General features: G+C 54.8%; 5 protein-coding genes across 5 annotated transcripts; 3 read left to right on the plus strand and 2 right to left on the minus strand.

Annotated features, from left to right (window-relative positions):
• Positions 1-6: 6 nt before the first annotated feature.
• On the plus strand, positions 7-2,539 carry DACRYDRAFT_20952 (uncharacterized protein). The gene is made up of 3 exons (XM_040772162.1): positions 7-1,121; positions 1,211-2,038; positions 2,087-2,539. The coding sequence occupies exons 1-3, from the start codon at positions 401-403 to the stop codon at positions 2,437-2,439; spliced, it is 1,902 nt and encodes a 633-aa protein (XP_040631306.1). The 5' UTR covers positions 7-400; the 3' UTR covers positions 2,440-2,539.
• A 109-nt stretch (positions 2,540-2,648) lies between these two features.
• Positions 2,649-3,133, plus strand: DACRYDRAFT_20953 (uncharacterized protein). The gene is made up of 2 exons (XM_040772163.1): positions 2,649-3,049; positions 3,103-3,133. Exon 1 carries the CDS (start codon positions 2,681-2,683, stop codon positions 2,999-3,001), a length of 321 nt encoding a protein of 106 aa, XP_040631307.1. The 5' UTR covers positions 2,649-2,680; the 3' UTR covers positions 3,002-3,049; positions 3,103-3,133.
• On the minus strand, positions 3,126-4,693 carry DACRYDRAFT_76864 (pseudouridine synthase; the record flags this gene model as incomplete). The annotated part of the gene is made up of 2 exons (XM_040776229.1): positions 3,803-4,693; positions 3,126-3,760 (listed from the first exon to the last, which is right to left on the minus strand). Exons 1-2 carry the CDS (start codon positions 4,686-4,688, stop codon positions 3,126-3,128), a joined length of 1,521 nt encoding a protein of 506 aa, XP_040631308.1. The 5' UTR covers positions 4,689-4,693.
• A 218-nt stretch (positions 4,694-4,911) lies between these two features.
• On the minus strand, positions 4,912-8,466 carry DACRYDRAFT_105474 (uncharacterized protein; the record flags this gene model as incomplete). Its single annotated transcript, XM_040768092.1, has 3 exons — positions 4,912-5,073; positions 5,126-8,313; positions 8,373-8,466. 3 exons carry the CDS (start codon positions 8,464-8,466, stop codon positions 4,912-4,914), a joined length of 3,444 nt encoding a protein of 1,147 aa, XP_040631309.1.
• Positions 8,467-10,033: 1,567 nt separating this feature from the next.
• DACRYDRAFT_114745 (uncharacterized protein) lies at positions 10,034-12,705 on the plus strand. The gene is made up of 4 exons (XM_040769868.1): positions 10,034-10,566; positions 10,619-11,023; positions 11,073-11,835; positions 11,890-12,705. Exons 1-3 carry the CDS (start codon positions 10,074-10,076, stop codon positions 11,243-11,245), a joined length of 1,071 nt encoding a protein of 356 aa, XP_040631310.1. The 5' UTR covers positions 10,034-10,073; the 3' UTR covers positions 11,246-11,835; positions 11,890-12,705.
• Positions 12,706-12,907: the final 202 nt, after the last annotated feature.

A 12,907-nucleotide genomic window follows, 5' to 3' on the forward strand; every position in this document is an offset into this window, starting at 1 on the left:
GTTCCAGCTGCTGTTACCGGAGGATAGCGAAAATGTGCTTTCGTCAAAGGAGGAGAGGTTCGTCAGGAGTGGGGATCTGCAGGTCGTGCTGGGGCGGTTGGAGCCTGAGCTGATGAGGAGGGGGAGACATAGGAAGCATCATAGGCGTGCACCTGGGGAAGGGGGGCAGGGGGAGGAGAAGAGGAAGAGGAGGAGGAGGGAGAAGAGCCGGTTGAGGGAGGAGGATGCGCTGGGGACTCCGGAGCCTGGAGTGGGGTTCATACTTGGTTACCCTGCTCCAGGAGGGAAGGGAAAGTCTCCTGTGGCGGGGACGCTTACCCCCGGCTCGGGGAATAGCACTCCTACCCCCATCCCTACGCCTTCGCCTAACACGCTGTCCTTCGCCTATGCGACGCAACCCATGACGCCCGCTGCGTTGCTCCGGTCTGAGCTGGGCTCGCCACTCGGCTCGGGGGTGAACCTCAGCTTGCTTAATACGCTGCATCAGAACCTCGCCTTTTCGCGTAACGGGGAGGATAGCGTCCGGTCAACACCGCTCGGTTCCCCTCTAGGGCAGAGCGGGTTCCATCCCCATCCCCAGGCTCACCATCCACAGCCAGGGCACGGACACCAACCACTCGCTCTCCCCTCTGCACCCTCTGGGCACTCCCGTGCCCCGCAGATCGAAGAACGCTCCGCCTGGTGGCTGGACGTCGCCTCCCCCACGCCATCCGACATGCGCGCGCTAGGGAAAGTGCTGCACCTCCACCCTCTCACGCTCGAAGACATCCTCTTTCAAGACCCTCGTGAAAAGCTGGACCTCTACCCCCGGCTCGGATACTACTTTGTCACTTTCTCCGCTCTCCCCTCGAGGGAGGAAGAACCGGACATGCCTTACTCCAAAACAGTCGATCCGGACACGTTTTCAATCGCGAGCAACGCGAGTGACCTCACTGCCGAAGGCCGCTGGGAAGGGGTTGATCTAGGAGATCTAGGGCCGAGCAAGATCGAGGGCGTGCAGGTTTATATGGTCGTCTTCGCAGATGGGATCGTGACGTTTCATTTTCATGATTTGGAAAAACATCTACGGGCCGTGAGGGAACGAGCGCTCAGGCTGGAAAAGATGTTCCCTATCCTTGCTGGTGAGTCCCTCCCTCCCTCCATTGCTGGCTCTCGCTTGCTAGAGTCATGCGTGCTTGGATCGAAGGATGTACGGCTGATCGTGGGACAGACTGGATTGCACACGGACTGGTAGATTCGATCGTCGACGCCTACTTGCCTATCATAAAGCGCCTCGAGAGGGAGACAGACAGGCTCGCGTCGCTTATCCAGAGTTTCCAGTTCGCCAAGTCAACCTTGAGAGCGGGAGCGGGTGGGGCGAAACGACTGCAGGGGACGAGCGCGGCTGCTGCGGCGGCGTATGTGAAGCACGGGTTTGAGAGGGGGTTTGAGGGGACTGGGGAGGAGGGCATACGTGGGCGTGGGGCAGGGGGCAGGGACGGGGAACCGAAGAGCGCGAGCTTGACGCCGTTTGAGAATAGTCCTGTGAAGACTGAGCCTGGCGCGCGGGCTGAGACTGGGAGTGGGAGCGGGAGCGGAGATTCCAGTCGTAAGAGACGGCCTGAACATGACCAGGACCAGGACCAGGACCAGGAAGATATCGAGATGGTCGACATGGTGGAGAAAACAAACCGGGCCATCGATCTCCAAGTCGCGTACCGCGTCGCCCAAGAACAAGAGATGGAGCGTCTGCACTCCCACGTTCTGTCCCGGCCTGTCAGGCATAACTTCCCCTCCCCCCGCGCGGCCTATGGCGTCCTGGTCAGCCTGCTCCCTCATCGGGCACTCAAGCGCGTGATGAGTATCGACCCTCCGCGGCCTAAGCCGCCTCATCCGCGCGTGGTCACGCTCTACCGGATCGCCAGTGCGCGGAGGATGGTGACGAGTATCTCGAGGCTGTTGGTGCATAAGCCTGTTGTGCTCAGCAGTTTGCGAAGACGGTTTGCAGGGGTGAAGGGGGTGAAGGGGGATGTGGGAGTTTACTTGGACGATGTGGAAGGTAGGTGCCGTACGTTTCTTTTGCTCATACCTGGACTAATAAGTGTAGACCACATAATTGGCATGCAGCAAGCGCTCGCATATTGTGACGGCACCCTCTCGCAGCTCCATCCCGGCTATCTCTCCCAGCTCAAAGTCGCCTTCGAGAACGCCAAGAACGGGATGGACAAACGTCTCCTCATCCTCTCCCTTATCAGTATCTCCATCCTCACGATCCAAGTCTGGATCGGCCTGTTCTCGATGAATGTTACAGTGCCTACTAACCTACCTGATGGGGGGTTCGAGATCTTTGGGTTTGTGTTCTTGGGAATGATCCTGCTGCTGACGTTTGTGATGGCCCTGGTGTGGTATTGGTGGGACGCGATTAGGAGGAAGTCGAAGGAGAGGAAATGGAAGAGATGAGTCGAGTCGAGTCGGTTCGGTTTAGAAATTGTGCATGGGATAATGGGCCCATTTCGGCCTCGTTCACTTGGTTCATGACTCTGTTAGTTTTGTATTTATTCATAGAGGTGCTTGCTCGAGTGCTTGGTTGCGATTGTGATAAACGACGTGGACCCCAATTGTATGACGTGCACACCTTGAAGTGATGCGACCATCTGCAACACTCTTCCTACTCGCCCTCGTAGCTTTCGTACACAGCACGATGTCCCAGTCCCAGTCCCAGCCTCACCCGCCAACGCTAGATCACAGCGCCAACGTCTACCTCGCCATCACGCACAACCCTTCGCACGCCCTCAGCGGGCCGCTGCCCGTGCACCTCGCTTCGCGGGAAGTGGCACTCGAACACGTAGGCCAGGTGGGGGCGCTTAAGGATGTGCAGCTGTATGAGATGCCTAGGGTGGAATGGGATGCTCTGGGAGAGGAAGGGCGGAAGGAGGTGATGGGGAAGATTAAGGGTATGGAGGGCGTTACTGCTGTGGAAGAGCAGGTGCTGCGCCAGAGGGTGAAGAGAGATGAGCTCTGAGTGCGCTTTGGCTACGTTCCTCTGGATACGTGGGATAGATGATGACAGGTAAGGCTGCTTGCAATGTGTCTATGGATTACTGGTTGATACATTATTACTAGATTACCGAATGTACAATATACACCTATTCATCCCCATCGCCTGTTTCTCTCATCTCATCCTGCTCAGCCCGAGCCGCCCTCTTCTCCGCCCTTCGTCCGCCTTTCCCTTCCCTCCATCTCCTCAGCACTTCATCTGGTGTACTCCCTCTCTCTCGCTTGAGAAGCGGCTTGTACTTGATGTTCACCTTGAACCTTCCCGCTCCCATATCCAGCAGCACGCAATCTCTCCTTCCAAACTCTCCCGCACTTGCAGACACGGGTGGGGGTCTGAGCTCAGCAGCACGCGTAAAGTAGGAAAGGATCGTGCTTTGCATAAGGGACTGAGTGTACGTCGTCTCCAACGACTGTACAAAGCCCTGTGAGTATCCGGGCTCGTCCGGTATCCAGTTAAGATCTTCGTCGCTGTACCGGCAGTCCCACAGAACGAGCGGGAGCGCATCTGCCATCTCGTAGTTCGGCTTGCCCTCGACGATTTCGGGTAACGGCTCGTCCTCTCGGAATGGCGGCAACGGGTTCGACTGGTCTGTGTTGAGCATGGAAGTGACGACGCTTGGGTGCTCTAGCCCTTGCCCGACTAAGAACAGGACAGCAGCAATGTGTCGTATCTGATGCCAGAGGAACCCGTGTCCTTGCACGTTGAGCACGTAGAGCGTAGGGTCTGTGAGCCGACTTCGAGATGGATCCCCAGACGGGAACCCACCTTCGTCCTTTGCTACAGGTTCGAGCGTCACGTCCTCGATCGTACGGACATAGCGCACGTCGCCCTTGCTCCCGTCGAGCCGGCAGAAGTTGCGCCAGTCATGAGTGCCCTTCATCCGCGCGGCAGCGTCTCGCATTCGCGAGAGGTCGAGGCCAGGGTGAAGACGAAAGAAGTACTTGTAATGTCGACCTATGCAGGAGAAGCGCGCTTCGAAGTCGGAATGAACTGGTGACCAGGCGAGGACACGGATGGAGGGAGGGAGGACACGATTGAGCACACGCGCATATGGGATCTCTCCTTCTGTTGGCAATAGGTGCTGCGTATCGTCGACGAGCACTTCAGGCGTATCTTGTTCAGCCAGTAGTTGGGATACCAATTCCATGCTTTCGGTCAATGGTTCGAAAGAGTCGTCCACCTCCTCATCGTCCAGAGCGAGGTTCACTTCCTCCGCCTCCTTCCTCTCCCCATCATTCGCTCCACCCGCAACCATACTCCGCACCCACAGGCTAACCACTTGGCCCGCTGCGCTGACCCCTCTGTCTGTTCGTCCACTCTTGCCATATCCCGCCCCTTCGAACCCTTCAACAGGGTCGATCAGTCGTGTAGCAATCAGCGCAGATTCAAGCACGCTCTCGACCGTCGGTATCGGAGTGTACCCCTTCTGCTTCTCCAGCCCGCAGTATTCCCATCCATGATAGCAAAACTTGAGGGCGATCTTCCGTTTCGGCCTCGAGGAGACCACGTAAGGTCTGGGAAGTTCTCGAGCTTTTGCCGTCAAGTCCTTCTCGTTCTCGGCCTTCTCTTTCTGGATATCGAGCTCGTTCAGCCGTGCAATAAGCTGCAAACGTGACCACGTGTCGTACTTCGCTAGGTTAGCCTGTGCCATTGTCGTCGTGGAGAAGAAGCGCCGTGCAAGGCTCAGAGGTGCATAGCGCATCCAGACTAGGTACACACGACCGAACTGACTTGGCTTGACTAGACCCTGGGCGAAATTTCGAGTCACAAAATAAATTCACATGCCGAAAAGGCACAAAACTGTCTATGATTGTCTAATGATGTTCATAAAAAAACATCCCATACATTTTGGGCCTTTCCTAGTTGTGAGGCACTTAGCCAACGTGGACGAAAGGCGCCCATCGAGAGATGGGAACGTTCTGACGTCTCAGGCTTGTAATTGCCCTTTTCAGCCCTTCCGCCGCATCCTCGTGACTTGGAATCTGTCTTTCACTTGTCATGTATGCATAGAGCATGCGTGCTACTTCCGAGGCGTCCTTCAATCAAGTCAGTGAGGCAGTTGGAGAGTATCGGTGTGTCACAACTGACCTTATCAACGACTTCGCCCATTGTGGCGATAAGCCCATCAATTCCGGCAAAATGCAGTCCTGCAGCAAGGGGCAGGCATTCTTCTGGAATTTCAGCCGAGCTGGGTGTAAATTGACAGGCGGAAAGAAAGGCAAACTTCGTCTTGTGAAGGCCAAGCTGGGCGATCCTGGAGAGGGTCAAGGGACCATCATGAAGGTATAAACCGCTGCTCATGGCATCTAGGGCGATGGCATCCCCACGGACAGCCAAATGGATCCATTCGTAGTTCGTCATCGCGCTGCAGACAGACTCGATGGTTGCCTCTGCACCATCCATGAATGTTGGCGGTGTCTGGAGATGAAGTGTCTGAAGAATCCGTTTCTCATCCTTGGCACGTGCGAGCAGAGGATAATTGGGGATAAGTGGCACCGAGACAGCCAGGAGTCTTTGCATGCCGTAGTCGTTATCGCAGCGCTGGGACCTAAGAAGGGTGGCGATAGAAGAAATATACGAGCAGCAGAAAAGGTCGGCAAATCCACGCTGCTGTGTACCGCGCGGCATGGCCGCATGCAAAGGAAGAAGTGAGACGACGCCAATTGGGCAGAGACGAATTCGAGAAGGTGGGCCGGAGGGAAATAATCTGGCCAGCGTGTTGACGAGGGGCTGTCCGAACACCTGCCACAATCGGTCTAGCACTTGGACCCACGCGTTCTCCCGCATCATGCGACCTGGTCGATCAGACTTGGCGCCAGCAGCTTTGACAAGCATTGAATGCATTTCTTTCGCAAGCTCCATAGTGAAACCAGAAAGTTGAAGATGCTGCACTCGGTGTGTATATGTGATAACAAGGGCATCGCAAGGCCGCTCACGGCTGATGTTAAGAACCACGATCGGAACTTCGAAAGCCGCTTGCCGGAGCAAGCCAAACCGTGCAGGAAGCAGGAAGCGTTCCATCCCTGTGACTTTCCGCACTTCCCTGACAAGAGAATCCCACCGATCGACAGAGCGGCGACGTCGGTCCAAAGCTGCCTTAACTGACAGAGACTGTTCCGTTTCACAGACCTCCATGGCTCTTCCGACTTCTTCCAGCTCCTTTCCTAGGGCAGGTGCGACCAATTGCAGCTCGTGAAACTCCCCACGCAAAGCGCGAAGCTGCGTCCAGAATATGGTTTGTGTGTCGTCAAGGAACTCGACTGCCTCTTCACACGCACCAAGCTCGATGGCTGCGCTGGCTGCCTGATTCCCCATCTTGAGTGTCGCAGCTTTTAATTCCTTAATCCTAGCCTCGTGGTCCATGCCAATCCATGGGAATCGTGGTAGAATTAAGAGAGCTTGTGCTGAGGCGTCGACAGCGTCTTTGTAATCCTTCTGTTCGCTAGCCAGTTGGACCCAAAGCCGCACTGCGTCAAACCGATCCCGAACGTAGCTCAAAAAATCATGAGCGGCAGTTCTCCATGCGTTCCAGGCGTTCTTCATATGATCGACTTGCTGGGGATTTCGCCGATAAAGCAGCATGGAGGTGTGACCATATTCAATCAGCACTCTCGCCCGTGTCGGCAATCCTAAGGGGGTACACTCCAGCGCTTCACGGAGCAGCTGCAAGGATTCGTCTAAGTCCCCTTGGCCTGTGGCCAGGAAAAGCTTGCGCTGCCCAATCGCAGGGGCAACCAGGGCCCTTGTTCGTCGGGTATGTCTACGAGTTGAATATTGAAGGCATTGCTCGAAGGCTTGGAACCCATTCGACCAGTCTGATACCATTTTCGTCTGTTCGGCACGAGCAAGATAGGCTTCTCCCAGCGCAAAAAATTCTTCGAAAAGTTCTGACTTTCCCCAGGTCCCATCTGCCCGGAGGTCGATCGATCGATGAAGGTCTGTTATTGCTCGATCAAGAAGTGCCGTACCACGGTTCTCGACGTCAGCCGCATGCTCTGCTATTCCAAGATTCCCAATGCATGAGGCCTGAGAAGCAGGGTAGCCAGCCGGCATCTTATTCACCGTTGTCTTCGCCAGGTCGAGAAATTCGGCAAGGTCCTCCCCACGGTGAAGGTAACGATAACGAATTCGAACGGAAGCGGACAGCAACATGAGACTTGCATGATATCGGACTCGTTGGAAAGTGGTCGATGATACGCATTGTCGGGCAAAATGAACCATGGAGTCGAGATCAACCGTGCGTCCGCAGACATCGAATCGATACAGATATGTCACTGCGGCGACATGCAAAGCAGACGCTCGCTCGATCCCATTTTCCGGTATGGCAGCCAGTACTTTTTCTAGGTTGGAGAAAACGCCTGTGAGCTCCCCTGCATTTCCGTGCCACATGTAACGGTGGAGTTCCATTAGGGCAAGCGGGACTTGTACCCTAGGCCAACAGGTCGCGAAATCGTGCACCAATGTAAGACCTTGTCTGCCATAGTCAATAGCGCGGCCTAAGTCGTCCTGGTTGTTGGTGTTGCCGACTTGAGTGGCGTATAGCACCGAGGTTGCAGTCAGCACCGCTGCCCGGACGAGAGGCCCAGGGGATGTGGAGGTCAAAGCCCCTTCGCAGAGGGCAATGGCAAGAGCTAGGTCGCTGTCCTCCCGAAAACGATAATACCGTTGTTGGAGGCAAAGTGCATAGGTCACCAGCGTGATGTCGGTCATTTGTCCACTTGTGGAGGAGAACAGCATCAAAGCGCGAATCAAGGCATCCCCATCGTTCAGTGCAAGCGAACGAACACGAAGACATTCGGCTAAGCAAGTGGCAACAATATCGTACATCTCGGTTCCCTGTACGACCAAGAGGGCGTGATCCAGCAGTGCCCCAGCACGATTGAGGTAGTTCACCTGCCCCGTCAGAGAGAACTGCGCAAACAGAGCATGCGCGAAGGTCACTGCCCTCTCGCCAAACGAAGAAGCATCGTAGACCACCAGCACAGAAAGTTCGCCCATACTTGCAGCCTCGGCTAGGGCAGTTTGGTCTCCAGTGCGCTCGTACATCTGGCGGAGGGCGGCGCATAACACCGATTGGAGGTCCGCAAGTTCGTCGGAGTTAAGGCCAAGGCCGACAGAGAGAGCTCGAAAGTCGCGGATAGCGTTGGTCAGCGCGACGAGGTCGCAAGTCGCGGCATATCGTTGGAGCTGAGAAAGAGCGAGATCAAGCACGACACCAGCCGACGCAGATGACGTAGAAGAGCTTGAGCTACTGGAGTTACTCGGCGATCTCATGTCTACCAAGTTGGTCAAACGTGAGCGCCAAAAGTCCGAAACTCAGAACACTGGTACTTACAATGGCCGCCTCGCACACCTATGGTGTGCAAAGTTCCTGGTATAGTGAGGGGTGCGTCCTGCAGTAGGATCTGCTCTTCTCCGCGGTGAATCATGTCGAAAACAATGGTATATATGCCTGAGTGATACTCGACATCATGCTGACGCTGAATTATAACGTAAATCTCACCTTGCAAATTGGGGTGATCGACTTCTGGGTATGTCGTTGAGGTGTTATACTAACAGCATCTAAGACACAGGCCATATATACTTTCATCGCGTTCTAGTATTTTCTCCGGTATCTGCTTGCCCCGTCGTCTTCTAACCGTCAATACAATCCGGTGCCACAAACACAGCGGCGAGTAATTTTTGCCAGAGAGCGGTCGAAGGTCAACGTCCCATGCTTGGGTCGGCGATACCATGTACTTTAGACCGGAGAAATATTCAGCTGCAGGTCGATCGTGTCTGCATGAGCTAGCCGGGATACGGGTTGGGTCCCGAGAACAGAACACCGCTAGAGAAGCATCTCGAGGGCGACATCATTGGGCTGTCCGTGGATCCAATAGAGTTGAGAGTCAGTCTGAGGCCTGGATTGTTCCGCGATACGCAACAAGACCGGTCACTAGCCGTCCGGTGCAAGAACGTGTCTTCTTCGCGGCGCTGTGTGCTTCGAGCGCTTTTACAGACCCAAAGGAGCGTGGAACAGAACGCTAGACCAACTCTGCAGCGGTGCATTGAGTGAAGCGAAGGAGGCGCCCGGCGGATAGATAGCAAACCATCAAGGAGTACATTGCCGTGATTGGTGTTATTTGACGGGATCCAGGATTAGTCAAGCCCGCGGAAGGGGTCGGCGGAACTGACGGTTTCTCAGCTGGGTCAGCCATAGATGCAATGCTGTGCAACATAGGGTCTAACAATACTCTGACATCTTCCTTCATAACGGCTACCTTCGAAGATGACGTAGTTGCGAAAACATCAACATAGCCGGTAGGTCTCGTTTGCCAGACCTAGAAAAAATCGAGTTGGGCTGCGTAGTATGTCACGTAAAGGATGAAAATACACGGCTTTGCTGCGCACAGATCGATGAACTTGGAACGCACACGTGCGGATTTTCGCACGAGGTTGCCTGAGATTGAGGGAATTTTGGGAAAATTGGTGAGGGGTGATAGGGTCAGTAGCCATTTCCATTGCCAAATGAAGAGAATCTCACGATGCTTTGTTGAACAGACACCGCCCCTGATCCCCACGGCGTGACTCGGATCACGATCAAGGTGCAAAGCGCGAGACAAAGTCCAATTCATCAGGCATGCTTGTGAAACTGTCATCCCCCAGACTCAGCTTTACAGCCTTTCGGCCGAGTCGTATTACCAAATGTGCCATATTAATCCATGTTTGCATCACATCGATCAATTCCACGAAAGAAAAGAAACACAGCGGGAGGTAGGCAGTACAGTCCAGGACCAAATCACGTTCGTTCCGTGAAATCTGGGTCATGCGGTGCGAATGCCGATGTCCCCGCTGGTTCTTTCAAGGGATTATCTTCGGTTCCGAAATCTGGTCCCTGACCATGAGAGATTTTCGTATCGAAATACAGTGGCGGCATAAAGTTACGCACACGGATACAGCATGGATAGGGGACTCGGTGTGCAATACTTTTTGCCGTCAGTGTACCCTTGGCACCTGGTCCCCTGCTCATCTCTCGATAGTCTTCTTGCTTGACAACATGACACGCTACACCAACTTGGGATACAAACGTACCCACGTGGAGGCGACTAAGATCGATGGCTCTTCTGCCACTTCGGTCGCTCAAGACGTTGGCTCCCATCCCACGGGCGCCAACGCCCAGCCTAAGAAGAAGACCCATCGGGCGGGCAAGAAATGGACTGAGCAGCGAAAGAGAAAGCGCGACGCAGATACCGAGAACACAGACGGAGACCACGACATTAAGAATGATCGAGGAGGTGGGGAAGAGGATGGGTATCTCGGAGGTGAGGAAGATGCGGACTCCGGACGATACAATAAGAAGCGGAGGATCGGTGCTGCGGATGCACTGGCGGACGGCGGCCGAAAACCCACGCTGGGGTCCAGCGCCGGTGCCATTCCTAGCATGTCTGGGGTAGATCCCCCCGCAAATGCTGTTTCTGAGTCGGGCACCTCGGGCCAGAAGACTAAAGCAAAACCAAAGAAGAAATTCGAGCGGAAGCAATACCCGAAAGGTAAGTATCCATTTCCTGTTTTAGACATTTCCCTGATCTCTATCTTTGCTAGATGCGTATTCCCGCGCTATAGCTTCGGAAGAGCGACGGATAGGGCGGATTGCCGACCGTCAAGCTCAAACCATTTGTTTTGCTTGTCGACAACCGGGCCATTCGGTCAGAGATTGTCCTGACATCTCTGGTAGCGCTGCACCATCGAACACGAACAAGGTTGCACTGAAGGGTGAAGCTCTCTGCTATCGATGCGGGAGCACGCAGCATACGCTAGGGAGATGTCGCAAGCCTGAACTCCCCAGTGGAGACCTTCCGTTTGCAAAGTGCTTCATATGCGGAGGGACGGGACACCTGGCAGGCCAATGTGGGAAGAACAAACACGGTGTCTATCCGAGGGGTGGAAATTGCAAGGTGTGCGGCGAAGTGACCCATTTGGCGAAAGATTGTCCCTTAAGATGGAAGGGTGAGTCCGCTCGTCTAGGAATTTGACCCCTGTCTAACGGTGCACTCAGATAATCAGGGTGACGCACTCGTGCTCGGAATGACCACTGATGGGAAAGGCGCCGATGAAGACGACTTCCATGAACTGAAGCGTCGCAAGACAGAAGTAGATAAAGAAGATCTTGCTAACAAGAAAGTTGATGAAGCACCTCTGCCGAAACCTAAAAAGGTGGTCAAGTTCTAGTAGGGTCTCAGTGATCCATGGTACAGGATGCTTGTTTTATGCATTATGATATCCCCATCGAGATACCTTAGGTATTGCACTTCTATAATGATACATTGTCGATCCACTACATGCCGCATCACATTCACGTTCATTCCCAAAGCACAAAGGCTCTCCACTTCACATCAAACCGCTCAATACATCCTCATAGAATCCTTCTGCTCTCCACGGGAAACATTCTGGAAGGGGCATCTGCTCATCCAATGGTTGCCGCCACAGTTCGGGCATGGGCTAGGAGGACCAACCAAGTGACGACCATGTTCGTCCTTAGGGATTTCCTGAGGAGAACTGAGGGGTACCCAGTCTCGGTCGACAGGAACCATACATCGATGGAGGTACTTGATAACCGTTGGCGTAAAGTGGACTTCGCTGGGGTTGTCCTCTGCTGGTAGTAGCAGGGGAGACGGCAGCGTCTCGAGACAATAAGCGAACCGGACATCATGCATCGTGATTCCGAAAGTCTTGAGAGGAGGTTCGTCGAGTGTATGCGCCTGACCGGTATATATGCGAACGTAAACCGACTTGGCAAAGACCGCGAGGACGGGGTGATGCTAAAGAGCGCGAGTCAGCGCATGCAATGCACACCATTGCGGGAGGAAACTCACGTTTTCCTGATTAGTGACCTCCATCACCTTCGCCGCAAAGTCGATCGCCTCCTGATATTTCGCGAAAGTAAAGCACCTCAGCAAAGCATGCGCATAGACACCCTTCTCGTGCTCCGGTTTCATCCCAGCCCAGCGACTCCTCTCCTGCGGTTCGAGCTTGTCCGCCTTCTTCCGAACGTAGGCGACGCGCCACCCACGCGCATATAGCGGTCGAACATACGTATCCAGCTCTGCCTGGGTGACGAGTGGCGCGCGCCCTGGACCAGGTTTGGGGGGGACATTGGGCAGAGGGAGGGAGGATAGGAAAGTACGCAATTGGGAGGGCATGACCAGTTCTGGACAGCCGGCGATCGATTGCTCCTCTCCTGGTCTGCTGGCCGTTCCCTGCCCAGATACGCCCAGCAGGTCATCCAGCGCATCCTCAGCATCATCATTCGCAGAGAAGCGTACTTCTTGGGGACATTTCAAACCCCCGCTCGAACCACGCTTTTCCAGCTCTGAAGTGGCCCAAGCGGCCGCTTCCGCACGGAAATAAGCATTGTACTCCATCTTGGCCATCTCCTCCGGCGAAGGGACGGGACTGCCGCGGACCTCGTTGATCTTCGCCATAAGGGCGCCAATGATGCTCTCTTGGCGTTGATCACCGATTCCTTTTTCAGCGACTTGGTCTCGAGCAGCTTCGAGCGCTTGGAGGAACTCAAACTCCGCGACTTGTCTCGCCCACGCTGCAGGAGGCCTTTCGTATGGCTCAGGCACGGACACCTGCGTAGGAGTAGTCAATGGGCGAGTCTGAGGTTGAGGTAGTGGAGGTGAGACATGTGGCTGGCTGTCGAAAGGTACGGCGTGTGAGGGAGAGAAGAAGCTTGCGGCGGACTTGAAGGGGTGGGCGAAGGCAGCTGCGATGGCCTGCAGCTGCCCGGGTAGCATGGGTCCTTGGAAATCAGGATGGAGATATGGTGGGAGATCTTGAAAATCCATCGATGGATCTGAGGTACTTGAACTCGGGTCGGCTTTTGCA

This window comes from Dacryopinax primogenitus (genome assembly GCF_000292625.1).
Source record: "Dacryopinax primogenitus strain DJM-731 SS1 chromosome Unknown DACRYscaffold_4, whole genome shotgun sequence".
NCBI classification, from domain to species: domain Eukaryota; kingdom Fungi; phylum Basidiomycota; class Dacrymycetes; order Dacrymycetales; family Dacrymycetaceae; genus Dacryopinax; species Dacryopinax primogenitus.

Coding starts and splice junctions, on each gene's coding strand:
- DACRYDRAFT_20953 (XM_040772163.1), top strand. CDS start 2,681: ATGTCCCAGTCCCAGTCCCAGCCTCACCCGCCAACGCTAGATCACAGC.
- DACRYDRAFT_20952 (XM_040772162.1), top strand. CDS start 401: ATGACGCCCGCTGCGTTGCTCCGGTCTGAGCTGGGCTCGCCACTCGGC. Junction 1,122..1,210: donor GATGTTCCCTATCCTTGCTG/GTGAGTCCCTCC, acceptor ATCGTGGGACAG/ACTGGATTGCACACGGACTG. Junction 2,039..2,086: donor TTACTTGGACGATGTGGAAG/GTAGGTGCCGTA, acceptor TAATAAGTGTAG/ACCACATAATTGGCATGCAG.
- DACRYDRAFT_114745 (XM_040769868.1), top strand. CDS start 10,074: ATGACACGCTACACCAACTTGGGATACAAACGTACCCACGTGGAGGCG. Junction 10,567..10,618: donor GCGGAAGCAATACCCGAAAG/GTAAGTATCCAT, acceptor TATCTTTGCTAG/ATGCGTATTCCCGCGCTATA. Junction 11,024..11,072: donor TTGTCCCTTAAGATGGAAGG/GTGAGTCCGCTC, acceptor CGGTGCACTCAG/ATAATCAGGGTGACGCACTC.